This window comes from Vitis riparia, chromosome 5 (assembly GCF_004353265.1).
Source record: "Vitis riparia cultivar Riparia Gloire de Montpellier isolate 1030 chromosome 5, EGFV_Vit.rip_1.0, whole genome shotgun sequence".
NCBI lineage: Eukaryota > Viridiplantae > Streptophyta > Magnoliopsida > Vitales > Vitaceae > Vitis > Vitis riparia.
The window spans coordinates 21,793,806-21,818,719 of record NC_048435.1 but is presented as its reverse complement, the minus strand read 5'-3'; the positions used below and the strand labels follow the sequence as shown (position 1 = coordinate 21,818,719).

The following is a 24,914-nucleotide window of genomic DNA, read 5'->3' as shown; positions in this document are numbered from 1 at the left end:
TATTATCTTGTAAAGACTAGTGATCAAACTAATAGGTCTAAAGTCTGAGATTTTCTTTGTCACGGTTTTTTTGGGCAACAGAACTATGAAGGAGGCATTAGTGCTTTTATTGATGATCCCGCTACTGTGAAACTCTGCAAACACTCTCACTAAATCCTCCTTGATCACATCCCAACAATCTTGAAACACTACAATGGTAAAGCCATCAGGACCCGGCGCTTTATCCCTATCCAACTGAGAAATGGCCTTATGAATCTCTTCTTCAGTAAAAGGGGAGTCCAATCTAGATGCACTCTCTTCAGATATAGGGGACCAATCTAAGCCTTCAACTCTCCATGGCTCACCAATATGACCTGAGTAGAGCTTTTCAAAATAATGTAAAATCTCCTCTGTGATGCTCTATGAATTATTCAACACTTTTCCTCTTTCATTTTCCAACACCTTGATAAATTTCCTATTTCTCCTTCCATTAGCCACTTTATGAAAAAACTTTGAGTTACAATCCCCTTCCTTAACCCATTTCACCCTGGCTTTTTGTCTCCAATGAATTTCTTCCCTCAAGATTAATTCCTCTAACTCCCCTTTTCTTAAAGCTCTTTGAAGTAAAAGTTCAGAACTGAGACCTCCACCTTGCTCAATGACATCAAGGTTAGCTATATCTTTCAGGATGCTTTTTTTCCTTTCGTTTAGCTCTCCAAAAGAAACCTTATTCCACTCTTTCAAATTGGCCTTAACAAATTGTAATTTCCTCATGAACTTGTGGCCTTCCCACCCAGTTCCTTGAAAACCTCTCCACCAACTTTTAAAGCACTCTTTTTTTTTTTTTTTTTTTTTTGATAAGTAAACAAGATATGCATTAGAAAAAGCTAAACGCCACGAAGCATACAGGGAGTATACAAGACGGTTACAACCTCAAAAAGAAGAAAATGACCAAAAAGAACTACCTCCCCTTTAAGTGGAAGCTATCCACTCCAAAAATCCTATAAGGGAGAAAGACTCCTCACCTAAATACACTTTAGCCCAATTCCATAAGTTACAGACAAAAGAATTCTTTAATTTCTGAATATTCAACGCACGCCCCCTAAAAACTAACCTATTCCTCTCCTTCCAAACCGTCCAAAAAATACACAACGGAATGGATTTCCAAATCTTTTTCCTTTTCTTCCCTACAAATGAACCCCTCCAGGAGATTAAAGCCTCCTTTACAGTTTCTGGGAGGACCCATTTAACATCTATTAACCCAAAAATAATATCTCATAGAGCTCTAGTCACTACACAGTGTAAAAGAATATGATTTACATTCTCTTCTTCAAAACCACACAAAAAGCAACAATTTGGGAGTTGCACCCCTCTTATCTGGAGTCTGTCCAGAGTGAGCACCTTCCCCCACGTAGCCTCCCAAGCAAAAAAACAAACTTTAGTTGGCACCCTATCCACCCATATTCTCCTTGCAGGAAACACTGTGGCATTAGGCTTGTCCAACAGCCTGTAAGCTTCCTTGACCCTGAAAAGACCATTTCTTCCCTGCCTCCACATAACTGAATCATCCTCCAATGAGGGCCTATGACCCCTCAAGGTATGGAGCAAATCCCCAACCATATCCAACTCCCAATCATTGAAGTCCCTCACAAAAACAAGATTTCAATCTCCTTGGCCCGAATCTTGGTCCCACATCTCCTCAATCGTAGCGTCCCTATGCGTAGCGAGGACAAAAAGATGATTGAAGCTCTGGGACAACGGAGTGTCAGTGCACCAACTATCTTTCCAAAATTTGATTTTGGAACCCTTCCCAACTAGAAAAGCCAAATTTTCCCAGCACCATTCAGATTCTTTCATAATCTCCTTCCAAACCCCTACTCCAGCCGTCCCACTAGCCTTCTTTGACCTCCATCCATGATCCTCTTGCCCATATTTTGAAATAATCACTTGTTTCCAAAGGTTATCCTTTTCACAGGCAAACCTCCAAATCCACTTGCCCAGCAAGGCTCTATTCAGAGTGGTTATTCGCCTTAAGCCTAGCCCTCCCTTGTGTTTTTCTGTACAGACCACATCTCATTTAACTAGATGAACTTTCCCCTCCAAGTTTCCTCCCCCCCATAGGAAATCTCTTTGGGTTTTCTCCACTCTTTTAGCAACGGACTTGGGCATTCGGAAAATAGACATTTGGTATAATGGCATGCTAGCCAAGGTGCTTTTTATAAGAGTGATCCTTCCCCTTTGGAGATGTACTGTCTTTTCCAAAGCGCAAGTCTCCTCCTGACCCTCTCTTCCACTCCATCCCACATAGAAGTAGCCCTATTGGGGACCCCTAAGGGGAGTCCCAAATAGTGAGAGGGCAAGGACCCCACCCTGCACCCTAGCTCAGCGGCCAGCTCAAGAATCTCCTCCACTTCTCCAACTGGAATGATTTCGCTTTTGGCTAGATTAATTCGAAAACCCGAAGCCGCTTCAAACCAAAAGAGAATCCAGCTTAGATGAGAAACTTGCTCTTTACTTGCCTCACAGAACACGATTGTGTCATCAGCAAAAAATAGATGGGAGATATTCAAGGAAGTTCTACTACCACCCCGAATGGTGCATCCTGATAGATATCCCCCCTCCACCGCTCTCCTGATGAGGACGTCCAAAACTTCCATTCCCATAACAAAGAGGTAAGGGGATAAAGGATCCTCTTGACGAAGCCCTCTAGTGCTAGGAAAAAACCCAGCTGGCACTCCATTAACAAGAATTGAGAATTTAGCAGAAGACACGCAGCTCCACATCCACCCCACCCACTTGGTCCCAAAGCCCATTTTTTGAAGGATCTTCATTAAGAAATCTCAATTGATGCTATCATAATCTTTTTCTATATCCAATTTGCAAATAAGGTCCTTTTCTTTTCTCTTCTGCCACGAATCTATCACCTCATTAGCAATTAAGGACGCATCCAGAATTTGTCTTCCCATTACAAAGGCATTCTGAGCAATAGAGACCACCTTACCAATCACTTTTTTTAGTCTATTAAATAAGACTTTAGCCAAAAGTTTGTAGAGCCCCCCCAACAGGCTGATAGGTCTAAAGTCTCCAATGTCCTCAGCCCCGCTTTTCTTAGGTATCAACACCAGAAAAGTATTGTTGAGACTCCTAACAAAGGAATCATGCTCATGAAATTCTTTGAACATCTCCATGATCTCGTCTTTGGTAAAATCTCATGCGCTTTGCCAGAAGGCTACAGTAAAACCATCCGGACCAGGGGCTTTATCCCCACTCATCTCCATCAACGCCGAATAAATCTCAATCTCTGCAAATGGGACTTCCAGACTCTCTGCTTCTTGCCGGCTGATGCAACGCATCTGAATTCTACCAATATCCGCCTTCCAATCCATATCTTCAGAGAGCATTTGCTGAAACGAATTCACAACTTCTTCCCTCACTTCCTGCTCCACTACTAGCCACTCCCCATTAACCTTAATTCTGTCCATAGCGTTGTTTCTTCGATGAGCACTTGCCATTCTATGAAAGAACCCCGTGTTTCTATCCCCCTCCCTTAACCAAATCTCCCTTGAGTGCTGTCTCCAATGGGTTTCCTCCAACAGGACCCATTTTCTAAAGGAATCTTTTGCTTCTTTTTTTAATTCAGCTTCCTCCACAGTCAAGTTTCTCTCACTTTCCACCCGATCCCAAAAGTCTACTTGTTGTAAGGCTGAAACTTTATTAGTTTCCAGCCTCCCAAAAACCTCTTTGTTCCAAACTTTCAGCTTCTTTTTAATTTCCTTCATTTTAACAGCCAATCTATAGCTAGCGCTGCCCCTGACTTCAATTCCCTGCCACCAGGTTCTAACAATATCTTTAAACCCCTCAACCTTAAGTCACATGTTTTCAAATCTAAATGGAATTGGGCCTCTTCTTATTCCACCCCCCTCTAACACGATTGGGAAATGATCAGAAATTGGCCGAGACAGCCTGCTCTGAGTAACTCCACTAAACTGATCTAACAAGCTAGGGGAAACTAAAAATCTGTCTAGTCTCGCTCACGCTTGATTATTGAGTCCCCCATTCTAGTGAACTCTCCCCCCTGAAGAGGCAGGTCCACCAGCTCTAGTTCATCCACAGTCTCTGCAAATCTCCTCATGGCTGAGCTGATTCTTCTCTGGCTGCTCCTTTCTTGTTGAAACAGAGTGACATTGAAATCCCCACCAAGACACCAGGGATCATCCCAAAGGCCTCTTATCGCCCCAAATTCTTCCCACATACCCTCCCTTTCCACTTTGGTAAATGGGCCATACACTCCCGTAAACACCCAAGTAGCCCCATTTTCTGTAGTCTTGAATCTACAAGACAATGTGAAATGACCCTCCTCCTAGTCCAAAATATCCAAGACCCTCTTGTCCCAGTAGATCAGAATACCACCCGCAGCCCCCTCCGCATTTAAGGCTCTCCAATCTATAAATCTCCCCGTGCCTAGACTTCTCACAATACCCTCCGACATCTCCTGAATCTTGGTTTCTTGAATACACATTAGGTCCACCCTCTGGTTCCTTATATAATTCTTAATAATTTTCCTCTTAGAGCTATCATTTGCTCCTCTCACATTCCAACTTATAATCTTCAGCTTCATTGGGCAACTATCAACTGATTCCCTTTGCCCTGTGAAGGACCTTTCTGCTTGTTCCCCCCCTCATAATTGACAGAACATTCCAGCCTCTTTAATTCCCTTTCAAACTTGGACTTCTCCAAGAGTTCTTTGCTGTGAATCTTCTCCCGCCTCTTTCTGATTTTAATCAGAAAATTTAAAATCTTCTTTTCCAGCCCCTCTGTGGAAAATCCCAGAAATTGGCTGAATTTTGCTAAACTACAGTCCTCCCATAGTTCCTCTTTCTCATTTTCGGTATCTTGAGGTCCCAAGGCACCAGTATTCCCCTCCTTGCCCCTAACCTTGTCTCTGTTTTTGTTGGCCTCTCCCAACTTCCAGGACCCATTCTCATTCTCAACATTCCCCTCATAAACTGTTAACCATGTTGACTTGTCCCCCCATAAATCCTCCTTTGTTCCCCCTGGATGATCGAAAGACTCCCCCTCCGGAGCCCGATCAGAATTAGAAGAAAGAAGAAGACGTATCCCCATAACCCTTTTTCCTTTAGGATGGGAAATCAATTCATACCTCTGAGCTTCCTCTTCAAGCGCTCGGTCCGTCATCGAGAAGCCAACATCCCTCTGTTCCCTTCTAAGCTCCTCTGGAACCCAACTCATCAAAGGATCCTCTGAAATGGATCCTTTTCTGGAGATGAAACGGCCCAAAATCCAGCCTTCTCTTGAGGGTCAGTTGGGCTAGCCCTTTCCAAGCCTTCCACCTCAACTAAATGGTGGCAGCCCAGTTCAGCAGCCCAGCTTCTAGAACATGGGCCTGCCTCTGCATCACCAGCCACCTTTGTCTTGTCTTTTAAATTTCGGCCCAAAGGCCCATTTATCTTAGCCAACCCATCATCCTTCTCCAACACTTTAGGACCCATGTTTGGGCCAAGTGAGGACGACCCAGCCACTCTTCTATCTGAGTAAGCCCAATCCCGAGGGACCGGGCTATGGATCTGGTTCCTGGGCTCTAGACCCGACCCATTCTCCTGCAGAAGCCTCCCATCGTCTGGTAGGTGCAGTTCGTCGGTTCCCGTGCCTACCAATTCCTTCCCCACGCGCTTCTCCACGCGTGAATACATGTCACCCCTAACCTCGATTCTCCTTCTGTTTTCCACCTCAAAGAAAATCCGTCTCACCACCGGCCTAATCTCCCACCACAGCGCCAGAGTATATACCTCCTCCTCTACCTCAATTTCTATCACACTCGGTCTAAAATCATCTCTTATTTTGACCAGTATCCTAGCCCATTGAATCTCCCTCGACGACCTTGTCCTCTCGTCAATTTCAACAAAACCCCCGCATTCCTCCCCTATTTTCTTCAGAATCACCGGGCTCCATAGCGAAATTGGAAGGCCTAAAATTTTAACCCAAACTTCCTTTTCTATCTCCTCCTCTACCCAACAACCCGTCTTAAGATTCCAGAATTCCAGCCCTAAGTGGACTCCTCCTATCACTCTGCTCCCCGAGGAAACCACACGATGTGCCTCTCTTAGATCTTCAAACTCCAACAATGCCCTACCTCTCTCCAATTGGGCCAGCCCTAACTTGCCTTTTAGGCCCCAAGAATTCGCCCAAAGACTTCCCAGCCTCTCTAAGTCTTCTTCTTCCTTTGTGTTGGGCTTCCAGCTCGCGACGAGGCAGTGCTCCAGCTTCTGTAAATTTCCAACAGTCTCCTCCCTAGTGACCTTCATCTTGATTGCATTTGAACCTTTCCGACTTGTTCTCATGACTGCTTCTGCATATGATTTCACCGGTGTAGCTTTTCCGGCGGCCCTTACTTCCTGCAAATCTGTTCTTCTACCAACCAACTCTTCCATTTGACGTATCATCTCCGCCATAGCCGTCCATCCCCTTTTGTCCCTTCTACCTCTCGGTAAGAAAATACAGAACCTTTTTCGTTCCAGATCCACAACTCCCATTCTTAAAAAACCTCCCGCTCTGTTGAAACCCCGAGCCAATGAATACAGTTTGCCTCTATCCTTCCACTCCTTTTCCCATTTCCCTTCTTTTTCGTCTCGTATACAATGGATTAGCCCCTCCTTGAAAAACCCTAAGCTTTCCAGCCTTAATCGAACCCATGTCGAGACCCCACGCTTCTTCTCCACAATGAGAAACTGACGTTTCCCTTTCCTTTCTTCCAGAGCAAGCTCGAAAGTCTTGGATTCCACCGTGAAGCTTCGCTTTCGACTCGCCTGGCCAGGCTCATCGTCGTCGCCGTCGCACGCGCTCTCACTCTCCCTCACGCCCTCTCTCTCTCTCTCTCGCCCTCTCTCTCACTCTCTCCCATTTTTTTTCACTCTTTGAAGCTAGTTAGAATGAATGTGAGGAGTAGAGTCCTGAGAGGCATGCTTCCGAGTCTAACATTTGGATCATCTTGTGGGAATGGAATGCCAAAAGAAAAAAAAAATTATAACAAGCTGGGTATGAAGACTATCTGGTTTCTTACTCAATAGTGGTTTAAAGTCTGTAAATAGCTCTCCTGCATCCCTTGTAGCATAGTCTCTACAGAATGGGAGTCTATTGCTCAGTCTCACCAGAAGAATACAGGACTAGGGTCCTGCAACTGCAACATCTCATTAAATCACAAACTGGTGACTTGGAGGCAAACTGCTAAACCAATATTCTTTTTCTTTTTTCAAGCCCCCCTCAAATCCTTATTTATACTACATTCTATGCTAAGGAATACCAGACCGAGATCTAATTATAGATAGGATAATAAGCAAGAAAATCTGAACAATTTCCATTGTATACATCCAAATTTTAATTAACATTTATTCATAAAAGGCTATTTCGCAAAAAAAGTTATATAAGAAAAAATGACCAGGTCAAAACAAGAAAGAAAGTCAAAAAAGAAACAAATGATGATGTAAATATTCATTCCAAATCAATGATGCTGCAGATTGTTGTACAACATGTGATTCCATCAAATCCTACATCTAGCTAGCAGCTTGAGTTGTTCTTTCTGTTGGTCCCCCCTTTAGCTAATGATATTTCAAATCGATTAGCTAAAAGTGGAGCCAAGCAAATGATTTCTTTTGTAGGGGAATTTTTTACCCCATGGTGTTGTACATTGTTGCTATATTTTGCACATGTTCCTTTTTCATCTTGATCCATACAGCTTATCTTGCTACTCTTGCTAGCATTTCCTCGATTGTTTTTATCATCCCTTGTATTTTTGGAAGGATTTCTCTCCTTAACTTGTACTTTTTTGATAGGTAAGTAAGAGCATGTATTAGAAAAGCCAAAAAAGGGCAAAAATAGTACACATGAAGTATACACTAAACGCCCAAAAAACTAGGCATCATAAAGACAAACAAGCCCACCCCCTTACTTAACGAATAACCAATCTACAAAATCAGCCATTGACAAAGTATGATCCTCCATATACACCCTAGCCCAACTCACAAAATTATACAAAAAAGAATATTCGATGGTTTGGTCAGCCCGTTCGACATCATTGAACGCTCTCCCATTCCTTTCCTTCCATAAGGTCCACATTAGGCATAAAGGGCCAGCCCTCCATGCTTTCGTCCTTCTTTTACCCACAAAAGCACCATTCCATCCAAGCAAGTTCCCCCTCACAGTGGAATGCAAAACCCATTGCACACTGAAAAGGGAGAAGATCAGATTCCACAACATACTAGCCTTGTTACAAAACAGAAAAAAAAGGTCATTAGTTTCTTCTTCTTCTTTACACAAGAAACATCTATTTGGCATGTTCCATCCCCTTCTTTTCAACTGGTCGGTAGTCAAAACTCTATTCCAAGACGCTTCCCCAGCAAAAAAACTCACTCTCACTGGAGCCCAAGACCTCCAAATAATGCACCAAAGGAAAGGATCACTAGAAGCTCTTGTGTAGGAACAGTAGAGAGAACTAACAGAAAAACAACCAGTCCCACTTTCTCTCCAGTTCAAAGTATCCTCCACATCTCTTCTAACAGCCAAAGAATGAAGCTTCCGAAACAAAGACTCCACCTCTCCCATCTCCCAATCAATAAGGTGTCTTGAAAAGCAAGGACTCCAATAGCCCAACTCCCCACTCTCCTCCCAAGAATCTGACACCCACCCATCTTTGTCTACAGCCAAGAGAAATAAAATAGGAAAAGCATCTTTCAACATTTGATCTTCACACCACAAGTCCTTCCAAAACTTAACCCTTTTCCCATTCCCTACTATGAAACAGGATCCATCTCAAATGCGCACCTCTCCTTAACTTGTACTTAAAATCCATATCAGTAAATACTTTGCTTCTGATTCAAAAAAAAACACACACGCACAATAATAATAATAATAATAATAATAATAATAATAGCAGAGAAAATTCTGTCAGGCCTGATACAACAAGAAATCCAGTATGTTGCACAGTGATCAAAGATTCCCTGCAGGAAAAATATCACCCACGGCCATGTAGGAAAATTCAATAAGTTGGTATATGGATTCACAATCAACAATGATAATCAATAGTTTTACATTTTAAAACATCAAGAAATATCTAGTGTGTCCCAAGACATTTGATGAATCAACGGGTAGACATTTGAAACACTAATCGTGATCAAGCTGCAAAGTTTAGAGACTTACAGCAGCATGTGATTGACCAACTGGAACAATTTCAGATAGGAACTCTTGAGCAGCCTCTACCAAATTGAAAACCATCACCCGTCCTTCCCGAGCATTAGCATTTGCCTAAAATATATAGAAATTCATTGATTGAATAAATATGTAAAGAACAAAAGAGCAACAGGAAGAAAGAAAATTATCAAATTGGCCTATCCGTAGGACAGCATGCTACAAGCAAAATGTTTCTGAGGACAAATTCCAGTATCAGAAAAAGCCATTCATTCTATAAAAGAACAAGATGTTAGGCAAAGAATCGTCCTTATTTAAATAATAATTAGTGGGTGCCACATGCTACACCTAAGCAGTGCACGAAAATTATGTCAAGAAAATTCTAAATTCAAATTCAAATTCAACTCTTGGTTTACAAATTTTCCATGAAAGGTTATCTAGCAGCTTGAGTCATTAAAAAAACCGAAAGCATTCCATCTAATGCATTAGAACAGAAATAATCTATTAATTAAGATGATAATAAAGCTTTAACTATGATTTTACATAACAGGACGCGTCTCGTTAAAGTCTCAGTGTCAGGTTAACTACGACAAGCAAAAACATGCACTAAATACTTCAAATAAAGATTAAAAAGTAAGTACATAAAAACGGAAAAAATAAGTCAAAACAATCATATGAATCAAACAAACAAGGTTTTTTTTTTTTTTTTTTTTTTTTGTACAATCGATACTAATATTAAAAGGTAAATTGGGGTACAACTTTTCTTAAACAAAGTATCCCTAACAAATTTTTAAAAATGAAGAATGATAGTCCAGAAAATTATAAATTTTCATTTCCAGATCAAGTCATTAAGCATGAAACAAACTCCAAATCAAATTCTTAAGACTCAGAGAGATTATGTTTTATCATGAAATTAACTTAGGAGAGATAAGTCTCCAACTCTGCCAAAGATCAAGTTCTCAATTAGGATTGCCAGTGGAATATCAAAGAATCAATAAAGAGAAAGAAAAGTTAAGACAACAACCATCAAAACATGATATGTATCTCATGTAATAAGAGCTCAAGATTATATTGGAATCACATTTGAACAGCTGCAGATTTGTGCAGTGTCATAACATGCCATTCTTCAAGTTCTAAACCTCCTGTGATTTTTTGATGCCACCTATTCTCATATCTTCTGTGCTTTACCACAACTTGTGCTTCACATTGCAATCAGAATTCTTTAAGAACATGAGAAAAAGGAGCAAGACATTTGTTCATGGTATTTGTGTTCCAATAACTATCATATTTGTCCAACTAAATTGGTTGTCTGAATTGCTATTGAATATAATATCAGATTTATTCTATAACTTCATGCTCACACTATGGTTATAGGTCAAGTAAAGGTCAGTTCATACTCTTATTTTGATTGTAAAATAATAATGTGTCCATGCTAACAGTTCCTTCTGAATTCCAAGCTGCAGCAGTTTTATGGTATTCTAATTTGGCACACTAGCACTCTAGCTGTCTAGCACTTGATCACTTAGCCACTCTGCTTCAAAGCATCAACCACCTACATGCCTTCATTTGAACATGATTATCCACACATTTGGCAGTTCATAAAACCAGACTCTAAAGTAACAATGTGCTCTAAGGGAAAAAATGCATTCTCTATTCCCATCCCGAATCTACTTATCGATACTAGTACAATCCAGTTCTTTCAGTAGGAGATGGCGATTGCTTGCCGGACAAGAGAGAGGTTATAAAATAGCTTGCTTGCGCTGGGCCCTGTTCACTACATACAATAGACCAGTGACCGTACTCGAGCTTTTTGCCTCTTCCTTTGATTGTGTTCCTGACCAGAGCAGACCAAAGAAGTGACGTGACCAGCTGACCTGCTTGTATGCCTGTTTCCGGTTATAGAATATCATCATAGAACATATCTTGACAATTAAGACTTGCATTATTAACCATAAACTATTCCAAGCCTTCGTATGAATGAGATTTACAAGTTTCCTTCCTAATCACCTGTATCATGTGGATAACCCACCATCAACAAACATCCCTCTTTCTCAACCGCCCAGACAACTTCAATCTCAGACACCTCTACACAAACCAAACCACCCCCCCTCTCTGCCCCCTTAAATTTTATTTTTCTATACGAATCTTAGATCAGTCCATAAATCAATTTTTAGGACCATCCATTTCTTGGTTGAAAATTCAAACTTCACTTAAATGTAACATACAAAGTATAACAATTCATTTTCATTGCAATCATTTTCAGAAAAAGGGCACTAATGAAACAAGAGGCACCTCATACCTGGTCCTGAAGCAGAGAGAGAAGATTATCTGCATCACCTTTTGATAAACCTTTCTCTGGAGTTATCTGCAACTTTGGACACTTGTAAGGATACCCAGGCAAGCACCTAATAAAACATTAAGAGAAAAGCTATCAAAACGAATACACATTGAAACAAAATGAAAACAAAACTAACAATAACCTCACTAACCTTACTAAAAGAAGAGCAGAAACATCTAGATTGTCGTATCCTGTATCTTTTGAATAAGGCCTGTTCATATTTCAGATAAAGCAAATCTCACCCTAGAAGAAATTACAAATTCACTGAATGAATTTGATATGACATCAAAGTAACCAACCTGAGCTTAATAGTGACTTGAGGATATGGGTCTGAAACAACTTTGCAATCATCTTGAAATATTGAACACCTAAACATCACACATAAATAGCAATTATAGAACCTGATAATATAGAAGCGAAGATAAAAGAGCTCAACTAATGTTAGCAGGAGCAACACAGAATCTGATTCAATATTTTGTGTATTTGGTAGGAGTAGATCATGGAGTAATTCTAGGGATTAAATTGGAGTAGATCATGGAGCAATCCTAGGGATTGAATAGTTGTATATTAGACATTTTTCATTAATAGCTACACAGATTGTGTATTTATACCTAATATCCTGTAAACTTTTCTGGTCTAATCAAGTTAGAAATCATTTTCTTGTTTTTTTTATTAGAAACAAAATATGTATTAAATATGATAATAAATACAAAAGAAGGATATGGAATCCTCCCAATTACAGAAATTGATCAAAAAGTATAAGACTGAACTCCTACACGACACTCAAGAGAACTCTACAATGCCTAGGAATATACAAAAAGAAACTCAACACTCCATATGGTTCATCTCATCTCCAACGAATAGAGCCCTACTCAATGTTCTTCTCCTTGCTAACACTAAGTTCTAATCAATTTGAATAACATTGCGAGGAATGCCTTTAAAAACAATGGTACATGATATCCCAATCCTTTCCTAGCAATTTTTCTAGCCTTCATTGCCACCATTCCTTTCATCATCTCTATATTCCTTCTCTTTCTTCTCTTTCTGCCAATTAGTTTTTCCAATGGCAGGAATTTCTAGAGAAGGAAAAAAAACTCCTATTGAGACAACCCATCAACCTTGATCCATCACCCATTACAATAATCCAACCCTCCAAATTACTTCTGAAAAATATAATGGTAGGCATTTTCTTGGGAGGTCACAAGTTGTGCAACTTTTCCTTAAGAGCAGAAGAAAGATAAGAGTATTTGAATGGTGCCATTAAGGTACCAAAAATCTCATATCCTTCTTTTGAATTATGGGTGGTCCGGTCTCATGGTTGATTAACTCCATGCAACTTGAGATCAATAAACCTTTTCTATTCCTTTCTACTGCCAAAAAAAGTTTGGAATGTGGTAAACATATTCCAAGAAAGGAATGTTGCACGTACACTTGAATTGAAGACAACAATTCGTAATACAAAGTAAGCAGATCTCACTATGACTGCCTACTACACCACTATGGTGGGTTTATGGTAGGAATTGGATTTGCATCAACCTTTACACATGAAAGCATTGGAGGATGTGGTGATGCTAGCATCGATGTTAGAACGAGACTGAGTCTTTGAATTTTTGGCCGAGCTCAATCTGAATAACATAAGCATTGAAGAAGATCACAAGGCTGTGATAATGAAGTTTATTTCACAAGAAAGCTCAATACTTAAAATAGTTTTAGAGAGTGCTAACCATGTTGCTATTGGTCAGGAAAAATACTAGGTGGCATGACTACACACTACTACAACAAACTGAGATATGTAAGAGAAACATGTTGAAAACTACATGGAAAACCTTCTTCTGTTGGGATTTTGTCAAAGATGAAATTATGGGCTTCTTTAAGGATTTTTTTGAGAGGGGAAAATTCGTTAGAAGTCTTAACTCCACGTTTCTGGTTTTAGTCCCCAAGAAAGGTGGGGCTGAGGATTTACGTGACTATAGACCCATCAACTTGGTGGGTGGTCTGTACAAGATTCTCGCCAAGGTTCTAGCCAATAGGCTGAAGAAAGTAGTGAGTAAGGTGGTGTCTTCTTCCCAAAATGCCTTTGTTGAAGGAAGGCAAATCCTTGACGCATCGTTAATTGCTAACGAGGCCATAGACTCGATGTTGAAAGGGGATGAAGCTGGTGTGTTATGCAAACTGGACCTAGAGAAGGCTTATGACCATATTAACTGGGATTTTCTGATGTCAGTGATGCAAAAAATGGGCTTTGGGGAGAAGTGGGCCGGCTGGATCAGGTGGTGCATCTCCACTGCCTCCTTCTCAGTTCTGATTAACGGTTCGCCAGCAGGTTTCTTCCAGAGCACTCGAGGGTTAAGGCAAGGGGACCCCATTTCCCCCTACTTGTTTATCTTAGGAATGGAGGCCTTAAGCTGCCTCATTAACAAAGCGGTTAGGGGGGGCTTTCTATCCGGCTGCAGGCTAAGGGGAAGGGGTGGAAATGGGATTCAAGTATCTCATCTTTTATTTGCGGATGATACGCTGGTCTTCTGCAAGGACTCCCAAGACCAAATGGCTATGCTAAGCTGGCTTTTAATGTGGTTTGAAGCCATTTCTGGTCTGAATATCAACCTGGAAAAGAGCGAAATTCTGCTGGTGGGAAGAGTTGAGAATGCTAAGGTCTTGGCTTCTGAATTGGGCTGCAAAGTGGGTTCTCTTCCTTCCACTTACTTGGGGCTGCCTCTAGGTGCTCCTCACAAATTGGTGGTTGTGTGGGATGGTGTGGAAGAAAGGACGAGGAAGAGACTCGCTTTGTGGAAGAGGCAGTTTATTTCTAAGGGGGAGAGAATTACTCTCACTCGGAGCACTTTGGCTAGCATGCCGATTTATCTTATGTCCTTGATGCGTATCCCAAGAGTTGTAAGATTGGGACTTGAGAAAATCCAAAGGGATTTCCTTTGGGGAGGGGGTGCATTGGAGAAGAGGTCCCATCTTGTAAAATGGGATGTGGTTCGCTCTCATAAAATGAAGGGTGGATTGGGGATCATAAATTTTTCTATCCTCAATAGGGCCCTATTGTGTAAATGGAGCTGGCGCTTTGCGGCTGAAAGAGAGTCTCTTTGGAAACTTGTTATCAGCTCGAAGTATGGGGAAGAAGAAGGAGGGTGGATCTCTTGTGAGGTTAGGGAAGGCTATGGGGTGGGGTTGTGGAAGGAAATTAGAAAGGAAGGCATTCTATTGTTTAAAAACGCTTCCTTCACTGTAGGGGATGGTAGAAGGGTGAAATTTTGGAAGGACATTTGGTGTGGAAACACTCCCCTATGTGAGGCTTTTCCTTCTCTGTTTGCCTTTGCGGTTTCCCAAGATGCGTGGGTAGAGGATTGTTGGGATTATATGGGGGATGTGGGGGGATGGTACCCTTGTTTTTCTAGGTCTTTTAATGACTGGGAGTTGGAGGCGGTGGCGAGTCTTCTTTCGGTCCTTCAAGGAAAGAGGCTCAATGCTGGGATGGAGGATAGAGTGGTGTGGAATGCTTCTAAGAATGGGATTTTCTCTGTAAAATCCCTTTACAATATTCTGGATTCTGGTGGTGCAGTCCCGTTTCCGTGGAGAATCATATGGAGCCCTTGCGTGCCTACTAAGGTGGGTTTTTTTGCTTGGGAAGCTTCTTGGGGGAAGGTCCTAACCCAAGATCATCTCAAAAGGAGGGGTTGGTCTCTAGCAAACAGATGCTTCTTATGTTGTGATGATGAGGAGACAATTAACCACATCCTTATTCATTGCCCCAAGGTGAAGGTGTTGTGGAATCTTATGTTTACGATGTTTAGGGTTAATTGGGTCCTTCAGCTCACAGTTAAAGACACTCTCCTTGGCTGGTCCGATTCCTTTGTAGACAAGAAGCGTGGGAAGATTTGGCGGGCAGCCCCCCTTTGTTTATTTTGGACGATGTGGAAAGAAAGAAATAGGATAGCTTTTGATAATGAGGCTTTGTCGATCCAAAGATTGAAAACCTCCTTCGTTTGTAATCTTTTCTATTGGACTAAGTCTTGTTTAGTTGGAGAGCCCCACTCCTTAATTAATTTTGTAGATTGGTTGGGCTCTAATTGAGGGATGGTGAGTGTATGCTTCCTTGTGCTTTTTGTTTTTAGGGCTTCTCGTGTATACTTCCTGTATGCTTCGGGTTGCCTTCTTGCTTCCCTCTTTTAATATAATTATTCTGTGTTTATCTATAAAAAAAAAAGGAGGCAAGCAGCCTATAAGAAGGCAAATCAAAGTGTTACCACCGAGAATTCTGAAACTACAAATGGTGCACCAAGTAGGACAGCTCAACACTCGGATAATGCCCCTTTAACCAAAAGTCAACTGTAGGCCTTGTACAAAATTTTGGATTGGGAAATTAAACTCTAGTAATTTTGCACAATTAGGTAATATCCATACAGCTTTGAGTGTCTCTGATAATATCTCATCTAATCCTTGAATCATTGATTCAAGGGCAACCGATCACACGAGTAATACACATGCACTTTTAACCTATATTCAATGTTGAAGAAAAGATAAGGTCAGGTTGCCAATGGCTCTTTTATTCCCATTCATGGGTAGGGTTTAATTTCTTTATCTTCTTTGACACAACCATCTGCTCTTCATGTCCCCAATGTTGCTTGTGACTTGCTGTCCATTACTAAAGTTACAAAAGCACGAAACTATTATGTAACTTTTTCCCCATTCAATGTGTCTTTCAGGATATTGCCAGAGGGAAAAGGATTGGCAGTGATGAAGAAAGAAAAAGGTTGTATTACCCACGTCCTAAAGTGCATGGAAGTGTTCAAGTTCATGTTGCTAAGGCACTTTAGAATATAAAAAATATAAAAAAATACATATATATATATGTATATATATTTGGTTGTTGCACTGTTGACTAGGACATCCAAACTTTATTTTCCATAAACTTTTATATTCTGAAGTTTATTCTATTCTAGACCCTTCTAAAGTCCAATGTGAAATTTGTGACTTGTTTAAGACCCATCATGTTCCATTTCATGCAAAATAAAAAATCCGAAATCATGTTTTCTATAATATTGACGTATAGGAACCATCTCATGTTACTTCTTATTCAATTGTTAGAAAGTTCATAAGATTCATTGATGATTGTACTCAAAGAGAAATATGAAGTTGCCACAATTTTTAAATCATTCTACACAATGATTCAAAATCAGTTTCATACAAAAAATAAAGTCTTTCAAATAGAAAATGGGAAAGAATGTTTTAACGATATTTTAGGACCTTATCTTCTTGAAAATTGGATTATTCACCATTCCTCATGTCTTGATGCACCTCAACCAAATAGAGTAGTAGAGGAAAAAAAAAATAGACATCTACTGGAAATTACTAGAGCCTTCCAATTTACCCACAATGTCTCTTAAATTTAATTGAGTGATGTTGTCTTAGCTGCTGCTCCAAGACTCTAAACTCCAAAACTCTTATCCAGGTTTTAGAAACACTATTTCCCGATGTCAATCTCTTTCACTCCCTTCCGCTTAAGGTTTTTGGGTGTACAAGCTTTATTCATCTTCCAAGTAGGGTAGGATCTAATTAGATCCTAGAGCCATTAAGTACATATTCTTGGATTACTCAACTACAAAAAAGGGGTAAAAGCTTCTACCTTTATTTACAACCTCTCTTGTCATTTTGGGAATGCTCTAAGTAATATACCACAATGAGTTATAAACCACTTCTCCAATCCCAAGTTGTCCTAGATTATCCAAAGAACATCCATCAAAACAAAACATTATAAGAGCCCACAGGACGTGGAAACCACTTAGGTTGAATCTCTCCGCGGCTCCTCATAAGTTCATAGATCCACAGATGCGATTACAATCTAGCGTTAACAAGCTTAAACAGGTGATAGCAAAGGTATTTGTGGTATAGGTCATTAAAAAAGCATAGAAACAGCAAGCAATTCTCCTTTCCGCTAACAAATGGCCTCAAAATCACAATTCAAATTCGACCGCAAGTGAGCAGACTCCAACTCCCTACATTTTCGCTGATCACTATAACAACTATTAAACTTAAATGTTTTCCAGTTTTCAGCACCGATAAATATTGTATCGCTGACAAAGATGTTCAACGAGGTCTAAATTTCTCTAAATACATCGAAGCTTTCACTTGGGCTTTTTCCGAATAAATTCGCGATTTGGAGGACTTACAGCGCAGTGATCTCTTCTGATAGATCATTTTCAGCGGCGGAGTGGGAGGCGTTAAGGTGATGGTCTTTGCCCTTGCTCCGTCGGCCGCCGCCGCCGCGCTTCTTCTTCTTCGAACTGTGGCCCATTTGCGGTTCGCTGCTGGCTGTTGCTCGCCCCGTATGCACAGGAGTTTGAATTGGCTATAAATCTGGGCAGCTTTTCAAAACGCAGCGTTTCAATCAGGGACACTCAGAGAAAATTGGCAGGAAATCGTTCTAGTGAGAGCCTGGTGCGTAGACAGAACGGCGGGAAAACAGCGGGCGAAAAATAATCTGCAGGTAGACATGCCAGATTGGATACACTTGGTTGCTGATGTCATATGAGTGGGTCCCACTTAAATTAATTAACCAAGCCGATCATTTTGTGGTTAGAAAAAAAAAAAAAAGAATGCTACCACATTAATTATAATAAATATTAATTAAGTATTATTTATAAATTTCATTAATATTTATTAATGAAAATCATTAATGTTATTTATGAGTTCCATTAATATTCATTAATGAAAATATTAATGGAAGTCATTTAGAAAGCCAATAAAAGGGTTTATAATATGCATCCCTAAGCAAAAAATAAATTTCTTACTTTCTCTTATTTTTTTTGTCTTTCATTCTCTCAACTTTCTCAACTCTCTTATCTGATTCCTTCTTCTCATTATATATATTGTTAAAGTAAGATATATTTTATCTTTGTTACTTTATTTGTGTTACATTTATCCTTATTTTATAACACATTATCAACACGAATTACTCTAAAGGTAATTATCGTATCTTAAACTTTAAGTTATTTATATAGAATAAAATTTTACATATTTATATTATTATTGATTTGTTTTGTTACATATTGTTAAATTTGATTTTGTTTATAATCAAAGTTATATCAATACTATCAATTTATTATAATTGATTCTAATAATATCGTTCTATCATATATATGAAGTTATTTAACAATATCGAATCTCACAAACCTTGAATTTGTGGCACTTGACATTTTGGGAAATAACTATTTATCTTGGATCCTTGATATTGAAATACATTTTGATGGAATGAATCTTGGAGCTACGATCAAAGAAGGAAATCAAACATCTTTGCATGATTGTGCAAAAACATTGATTTTCCTTCGTCATCACCTCCATGTGGGTTTAAAAAATGAGTATCTTACAATAAAAGACCATTTTACTCTATGGAGTAATTTGAAGGAAATATATGACCACCAAAAACTGTGATTCTCCTAAAAGCTCGATATGATTGGATGTACTTAAAGGTTGCAGGATTTTAAAACTATTAATGAATATAACTCTGCACTTTTCAAAATTAGCTCTCAATTAAAGCTATGTGGAGAAAAAATCACAGAATAAGACGTGTTAGAGAAAACTTTTACTACGTTTCATGTCTCGAATGTGCTCCTACAACAACAATATCAAGAGCGTAGATTTACAAAATATTCTAAATTAATATAATGTCTTCTTGTTACTTAACAAAATAATGAGATTTTGATAAGAAATCACTAGTCTTGTCCAGTTGAATCTGAACCATTCCTTAAAGTGAATGCAATATCGTCCCAAACTCGTGGACATGGATAAGGAGGAGGACGTGGTCGTGGTTATGGAAGAAATCCCCAATACCATGGTTCTTATAGTAATAATTCATCAAATTCTCAAAAAATGAAAGCCTCATTGCACCATCAAAAGTAGAACAATATTGAGGTAAAATAATAAAATGGGAAGTGCTTACGAGATAAACCTCCTAAGACCATGAGAATAAATGTTATAGATGTGGTATGAAGAGGGAATGGTCGTGTACCTGTCATACGCTCAAACATTTGGTCAACCTTTACCAAGCATCAATAAAAGCAAAAGGAAAAGAGATAGAGATGAACTTTACCGATGGTGATGGATTGGACCTAACCTATTATGACATTGATTTTTTAGGAAGTCTCAGTGAAAAAAAACAACAAACCATTTAATAAATGATGAGAAGATTACCATTGTTTGATGTTACTTTATATATAAAATAATATATTATTATCTCTTATATTTACATTTGATTTTCTTTTGTTATTTACATCATGCCTTATTTTTTTAGTTATATATGAAATTCATGTGTTATTTGGTCTCAAGATGAATGAGAATGATGTATGTCTCGCAAACTGTGCAACTCTAGATAAAAAATATTTCCTCGAATTGACATTAATAAAAACTAATGTAAGTACCATATTTGGTACTACAAACTTAGTTGAAGGCTCTATAAGAGCAAACATAATGCTACCAAATGGAACTAGATTCCATATAAATGACGCTTTATATTCTAGCAAATCCAGAAGAAATTTGTTCAGTTTTAAAGATATCCGCAGAAATGGATATCATATTGAAACTATGAATGAAGATAATGTAGAATATCTTTACATTACTTCCATTATATCTGGCCAGAAGCTTATAATGAAAAAATTCTTGGTTTTCTCCTCTAAGTTGTAACATACAACTATAAAATCTATTTAATCATATGCTGTCGTGAACCAAAAGTTCAATGACCCAAAAGTTTTTGTTCTTTGACATGACAAGCTAGGTCACCTAGGGTCTTCAATGATGTGTCGAATAATCGAACACTCACATGGGCATCCACTAAAGAACCAGAAGATTCTTTCGCCCAATGAATACTCATGCGTTGCCTGCTCACAAGGTAAATTGATAGTCAGACCATCTTTTACTAAAGTCATATATGAGTCACTAGTCTTTTTAGAAAGAATATATGGGGACATGTGTGGGCCTATCCATCCACCATGTGGACCATTCCGTTATTTTATTATCTTAATAGATGTTTATACTAGGTGGTCACATGTTTGTCTCCTCTCTACACGTAATGTTGCCTTTGCTAGACTCTTTGCACAAATAATCAAATTACGAACACTATTTTCAAATCATCCAATTAAGACAATACGTCTTGATAATACTGGTGAATTTACTTCTCAAACATTCATTGACTATTACATGTCAGTAGGGATAAATATTGAGCATCCTGCTGCCCATAATCATGCCCAAAATGGCTTAGCACAATCCTTCATCAAATGTCTCCAATTAATAGCTCGACCATTACTAGTGAAAACCAAATTACCTATTTCCGCCTAGAGACATGCTATTATGCATGCTGCAGCTTTAGTCCATATTCAACCTACAACTTACCATGAATACTCCCCTTCACAACTTGTGCTTGGAAAACAACCAAATATCTCTCACTTACAAATCTTTGGTTATGCAGTATATGTACCAATTGCACCTACACAATGCACTAAAATGGGTCTCTAACGAAGACTTGGGATTTATATAGGTTTTGATTCTCCATCTATCATAAGATATCTTGAACTTTTGACAAGCGATGTTTTTACAGCTCGCTTTGTAGATTGTCATTTTAATGAGAGTGTTTTCCCGTCATTAAAGGAAGATAAGTCATTCCTGAAAAACGACGAGAAATTAGTTGGAAAACATATACTATGACCCATCTTGATCCTCATACAAGTCAATATGAACTAGAAGTTCAAATGATCATTCATTTGCAAAATCTTGCAAATCAATTACTAGACGCATTCATTGATTCAAAGAAAGTGACAAAGTCATATATCCCGGCTGCAAATACTTCAACATGAATTGATGTCCCTGTAGGACAGTTAACAATTGAATCTAAGATATGCCTGAAGCGTGGCAGACCTGTCAGCTCAAAGGATATAACTCCTCGGAAGAGAATAATACAAGAAAAACTTGACACTTTAGAAGAGACCATCAAAATGACTGATCAGATTAAAATTAAATCTATAGCCCCAGAAGATGCACAAATAATGCAGAAAGCCCTTAAAGAGGCACATTAAACAAAAAGCCTCTGAAGAGGCACATATTGAACGAGAAGCCCTTGAAAAGACACATGTACCTGAAAATTGTGAGATCTCATTAAGTTATGTACACATGGGAGAAAAATGGGATCGAAATAATATTGTTATTAAACTCTTCTATCTAAATAAATAACTCTTTAAACAATATTTTCGCTTTCCAAATGGCCTCCGATATCATAAGAAATGATGAAGATTCAGAACCACGAAATGTGGAAGAATGCCGACATAAAAATGATTGGCCAAAATGGAAAGAAGTTATACAAACAGAGTTAAACTCATTAACAAAACAAGAAGTTTTTGGACCTATAGTCCAAACACCTGAAGATGTAAATCTTGTTGGGTACAAATGGGTATTTGTACGAAAACACAACGAGAATAATGAGATCATAAGATATAAAGCGTGATTAGTAGCACAAGGTTACTCGTAGAGACCTGGTATTGACTACAAGGAAACATACTCTCCTATCATGGACACAATCATATTTCATTTCTTAATTAGTTTGGTAGTCTCAAAAGAACTAGATATGCGTCTCATGGATGTTATTACAACATATTTATGCGGATCCATAGATAATGATATATACATGAAAATCCCTCAAGGATTTAAATTGCTTGAAGCAAATTGTACAAAGCCTCGTAGCATGTACTCAATCAAGTTACAACGATCCTTATATGGATTAAAGCAATACGGACGCATGTGGTACAATCACATTAGTGAATACTTACTAAAAGAAGGGTATGTGAATAACCCTATATGCCCATGCATTTTCATTGAGAAATCAGAAACTAGATTGACAATTATTGCAGTGTATGTTGATGACTTAAATTTTATTGGAACTCCTGAAGAGCTCACAAGAACAACAAATTACTTGAAAAAGGAATTTGAGATGAAAAATCTTAGAAAAACAAATTTTTGTCTCGACGTGCAGATCGAGTATTTTCCAAATGGAGTTTTGGTACATTAATCAACATACATTAAAAAAGTTTTGAAGTATTTTTATATGGATAAAACACATCCTTTAAGTTCTCCAATGGTTGTCCGATCACTTGATGTGAAAAAATACCCATTTTGTCCTTGCAAAAATATGAAGAATTACTTGGTCCTAAAGTACCATATCTTAGTGCTATTAGTGCACTCATGTATCTTGCCAATTGTACACGTCTAGACATTGTTTTTTTTTCAATTTATTTACAAGATACAATTCCGCTCAAACTCGAAGACATTAGAATGGTATCAAACATATATTGCGTTATCTTCGCGGAACTACTGATATGAGTCTATTTTACTTAAGGGAATCAAAGCAACAATTGTTTGGATATGCAGATGCAAAATATCTTTCATACCAAGAGAAACTTAAAAAATTATAAGAATAATGTACTCTTTTTCTTTCGTTAGGTTTTTCCTATAAGGTTTTTTACTGACAAAGTTTTAATGAAGCATATTCTTCAATGTGGTGGACATCAAAGGAGGAATGTTATAATTGAAGTAATGAATGTCACCACATTAATTATAATGAATGTTAATTAAATATTATTTATGACTTCCATTAATACTCATTAATGGAAACCATTAATTTTATTTATGAGTTCCATTAATATTCATTAATGGGAATATTAATCCATTTGGAAAGCCTATAAAAGGGCTTCTCATCCCCTGTAATATGCATCCTTAAGCAAGAAAAAAATTTCTTACTTTCTCTAATTCTCTCTGTCTTTCATTATCTCAACTTTCTCAACTCTCTTATATGATTCATTCTTCCCATTATATATATTATTAAAATAAGATATATTTTATCTCTATTACTTTATTTGTGTTGCATTTATCCTTGTTTTACAACAATATATATATATATATATATATATATATATATATATATATATATATATATATATATATATATATTATTTCCTATTTTATTTTAAATATTGAATCATTATAAGTAAGCGTGATCCTTTGATTACTGGAAAATTTAAGGAAATATGTGAGAGAAAGAAAATAAGGTGAAAAAGGAAAGGAAATAATAAGTAAAGAAAAAAATGAAAAATAGATTTAAAATCGAATAAATTATAATTTTTATATTTCTTCAAACCCATATTACTTATTTTCATCTATTATATAAATATTAAATAATTTTAAAATGTATAAATTTATAAATAATTTTAATTATATTTAATTTTTTTTCCGTATTTTTTATATTGAAACCAAACAAGAAAAAATATTTTTCCTTAATTATTTTTTATTTTTTTTAGTATTTTTCGGAACCAAAAGTAGCCTTAAAATTTTACATATAAAAAATAATAACAAACTTTACAATAATGATAATAAAAATATATCATTGTCAAATAAATTTTTCTCTCATGGTTGTAATTCTTATTTTGATTTTAAAGTTTAGGATGGCAACAAGGCAAGTTCAGGACAAGTCGCCTCTATCCCAATCTTACTATGTTTATTCAAAATAATTATCATTCTCATCTCATTGAAAAAATTATACGGGTAGACTCCATCCCACGTGTTTAACCTTTTTTTGAATTTTTTTTTTAAATATTTTAAATTTATTTTAATATAACTTTATTTTATTAAAAAGTATTTTATTTTTATTTATTAGTATTTATATATTAAAATATAAAAATAAATTTTAAATTAAATTTAATTGATTTTATAAACAATCGGGGGCGAGGTAGGATAAAGTAATACTAATATTCAAGCTCATTTCAGGTTTTTAAAAAAATATCAAACTTGTCCCTAACTCGTTTATTTTAATTTCAAATCAAGAAGAGATGAGGTAGATACCCGAAAAAACCTGTCTCATTGTCATTCCTACTTGAAGTTTTGAGAATGTTTAACATATCGAAGAAAGTTTGAAAATTTAAAGACAAGTTATATCCATAAAAAAATAAAAAATAAAAAAAAAAAAAAAAAAAAAAAAAAAAAAAAAAAAAAAAAAAAAAACACAAACAAACGAAGTTCTAGAGCCTCTATTTAAGGGTGTCTTGTGTTATCATAGTTAGCAGGTATCAGTTTGGGCTTAGTTTAACTCTCGGCCCATTGAATATAACTAAAAAATTTAACACGTATGGGTTGATTCTGCTTATTTTGACTCCTGGCCCATTACACACAAACTTCAAAAAATTTCATGTTGGGCTAACTGGGCAGTCTGGGCTTGTCCACATCATCAAAATTTCATTTTTTTTTCTCTCATAATTACTCTAATAATAAGGGGGAAGTGTGTTTTGACACACTTTTGGAGGAAAATTTGAAAAAAATGGCCCATAAATTTTAAAACTCCAAATGTAATGCATTGAATTTC

At 37.6% G+C, this 24,914-nt stretch overlaps 1 protein-coding gene across 5 annotated transcripts in view; it reads right to left on the bottom strand.

The window, feature by feature from the left end:
* LOC117913774 (eIF-2-alpha kinase GCN2) overlaps positions 1 to 17,974 on the bottom strand; it is a 105,691-nt gene extending 87,717 nt beyond the window's left edge. For all 5 annotated transcript variants that reach the window (XM_034828806.1, XM_034828809.1, XM_034828808.1 and 2 more), the window contains exons 1-5: positions 17,692 to 17,974; positions 11,815 to 11,883; positions 11,667 to 11,726; positions 11,477 to 11,582; positions 9,190 to 9,294 (exon numbers count right to left, since the gene is read on the bottom strand). In XM_034828806.1, coding sequence (XP_034684697.1) covers positions 9,190 to 9,294; positions 11,477 to 11,582; positions 11,667 to 11,726; positions 11,815 to 11,883; positions 17,692 to 17,816 — 465 coding nt within the window. In that variant the 5' untranslated portion in view covers positions 17,817 to 17,974. The remainder of the gene's footprint in view (positions 1 to 9,189; positions 9,295 to 11,476; positions 11,583 to 11,666; positions 11,727 to 11,814; positions 11,884 to 17,691) is intronic.
* Between the last annotated feature and the right edge of the window lie 6,940 nt (positions 17,975 to 24,914).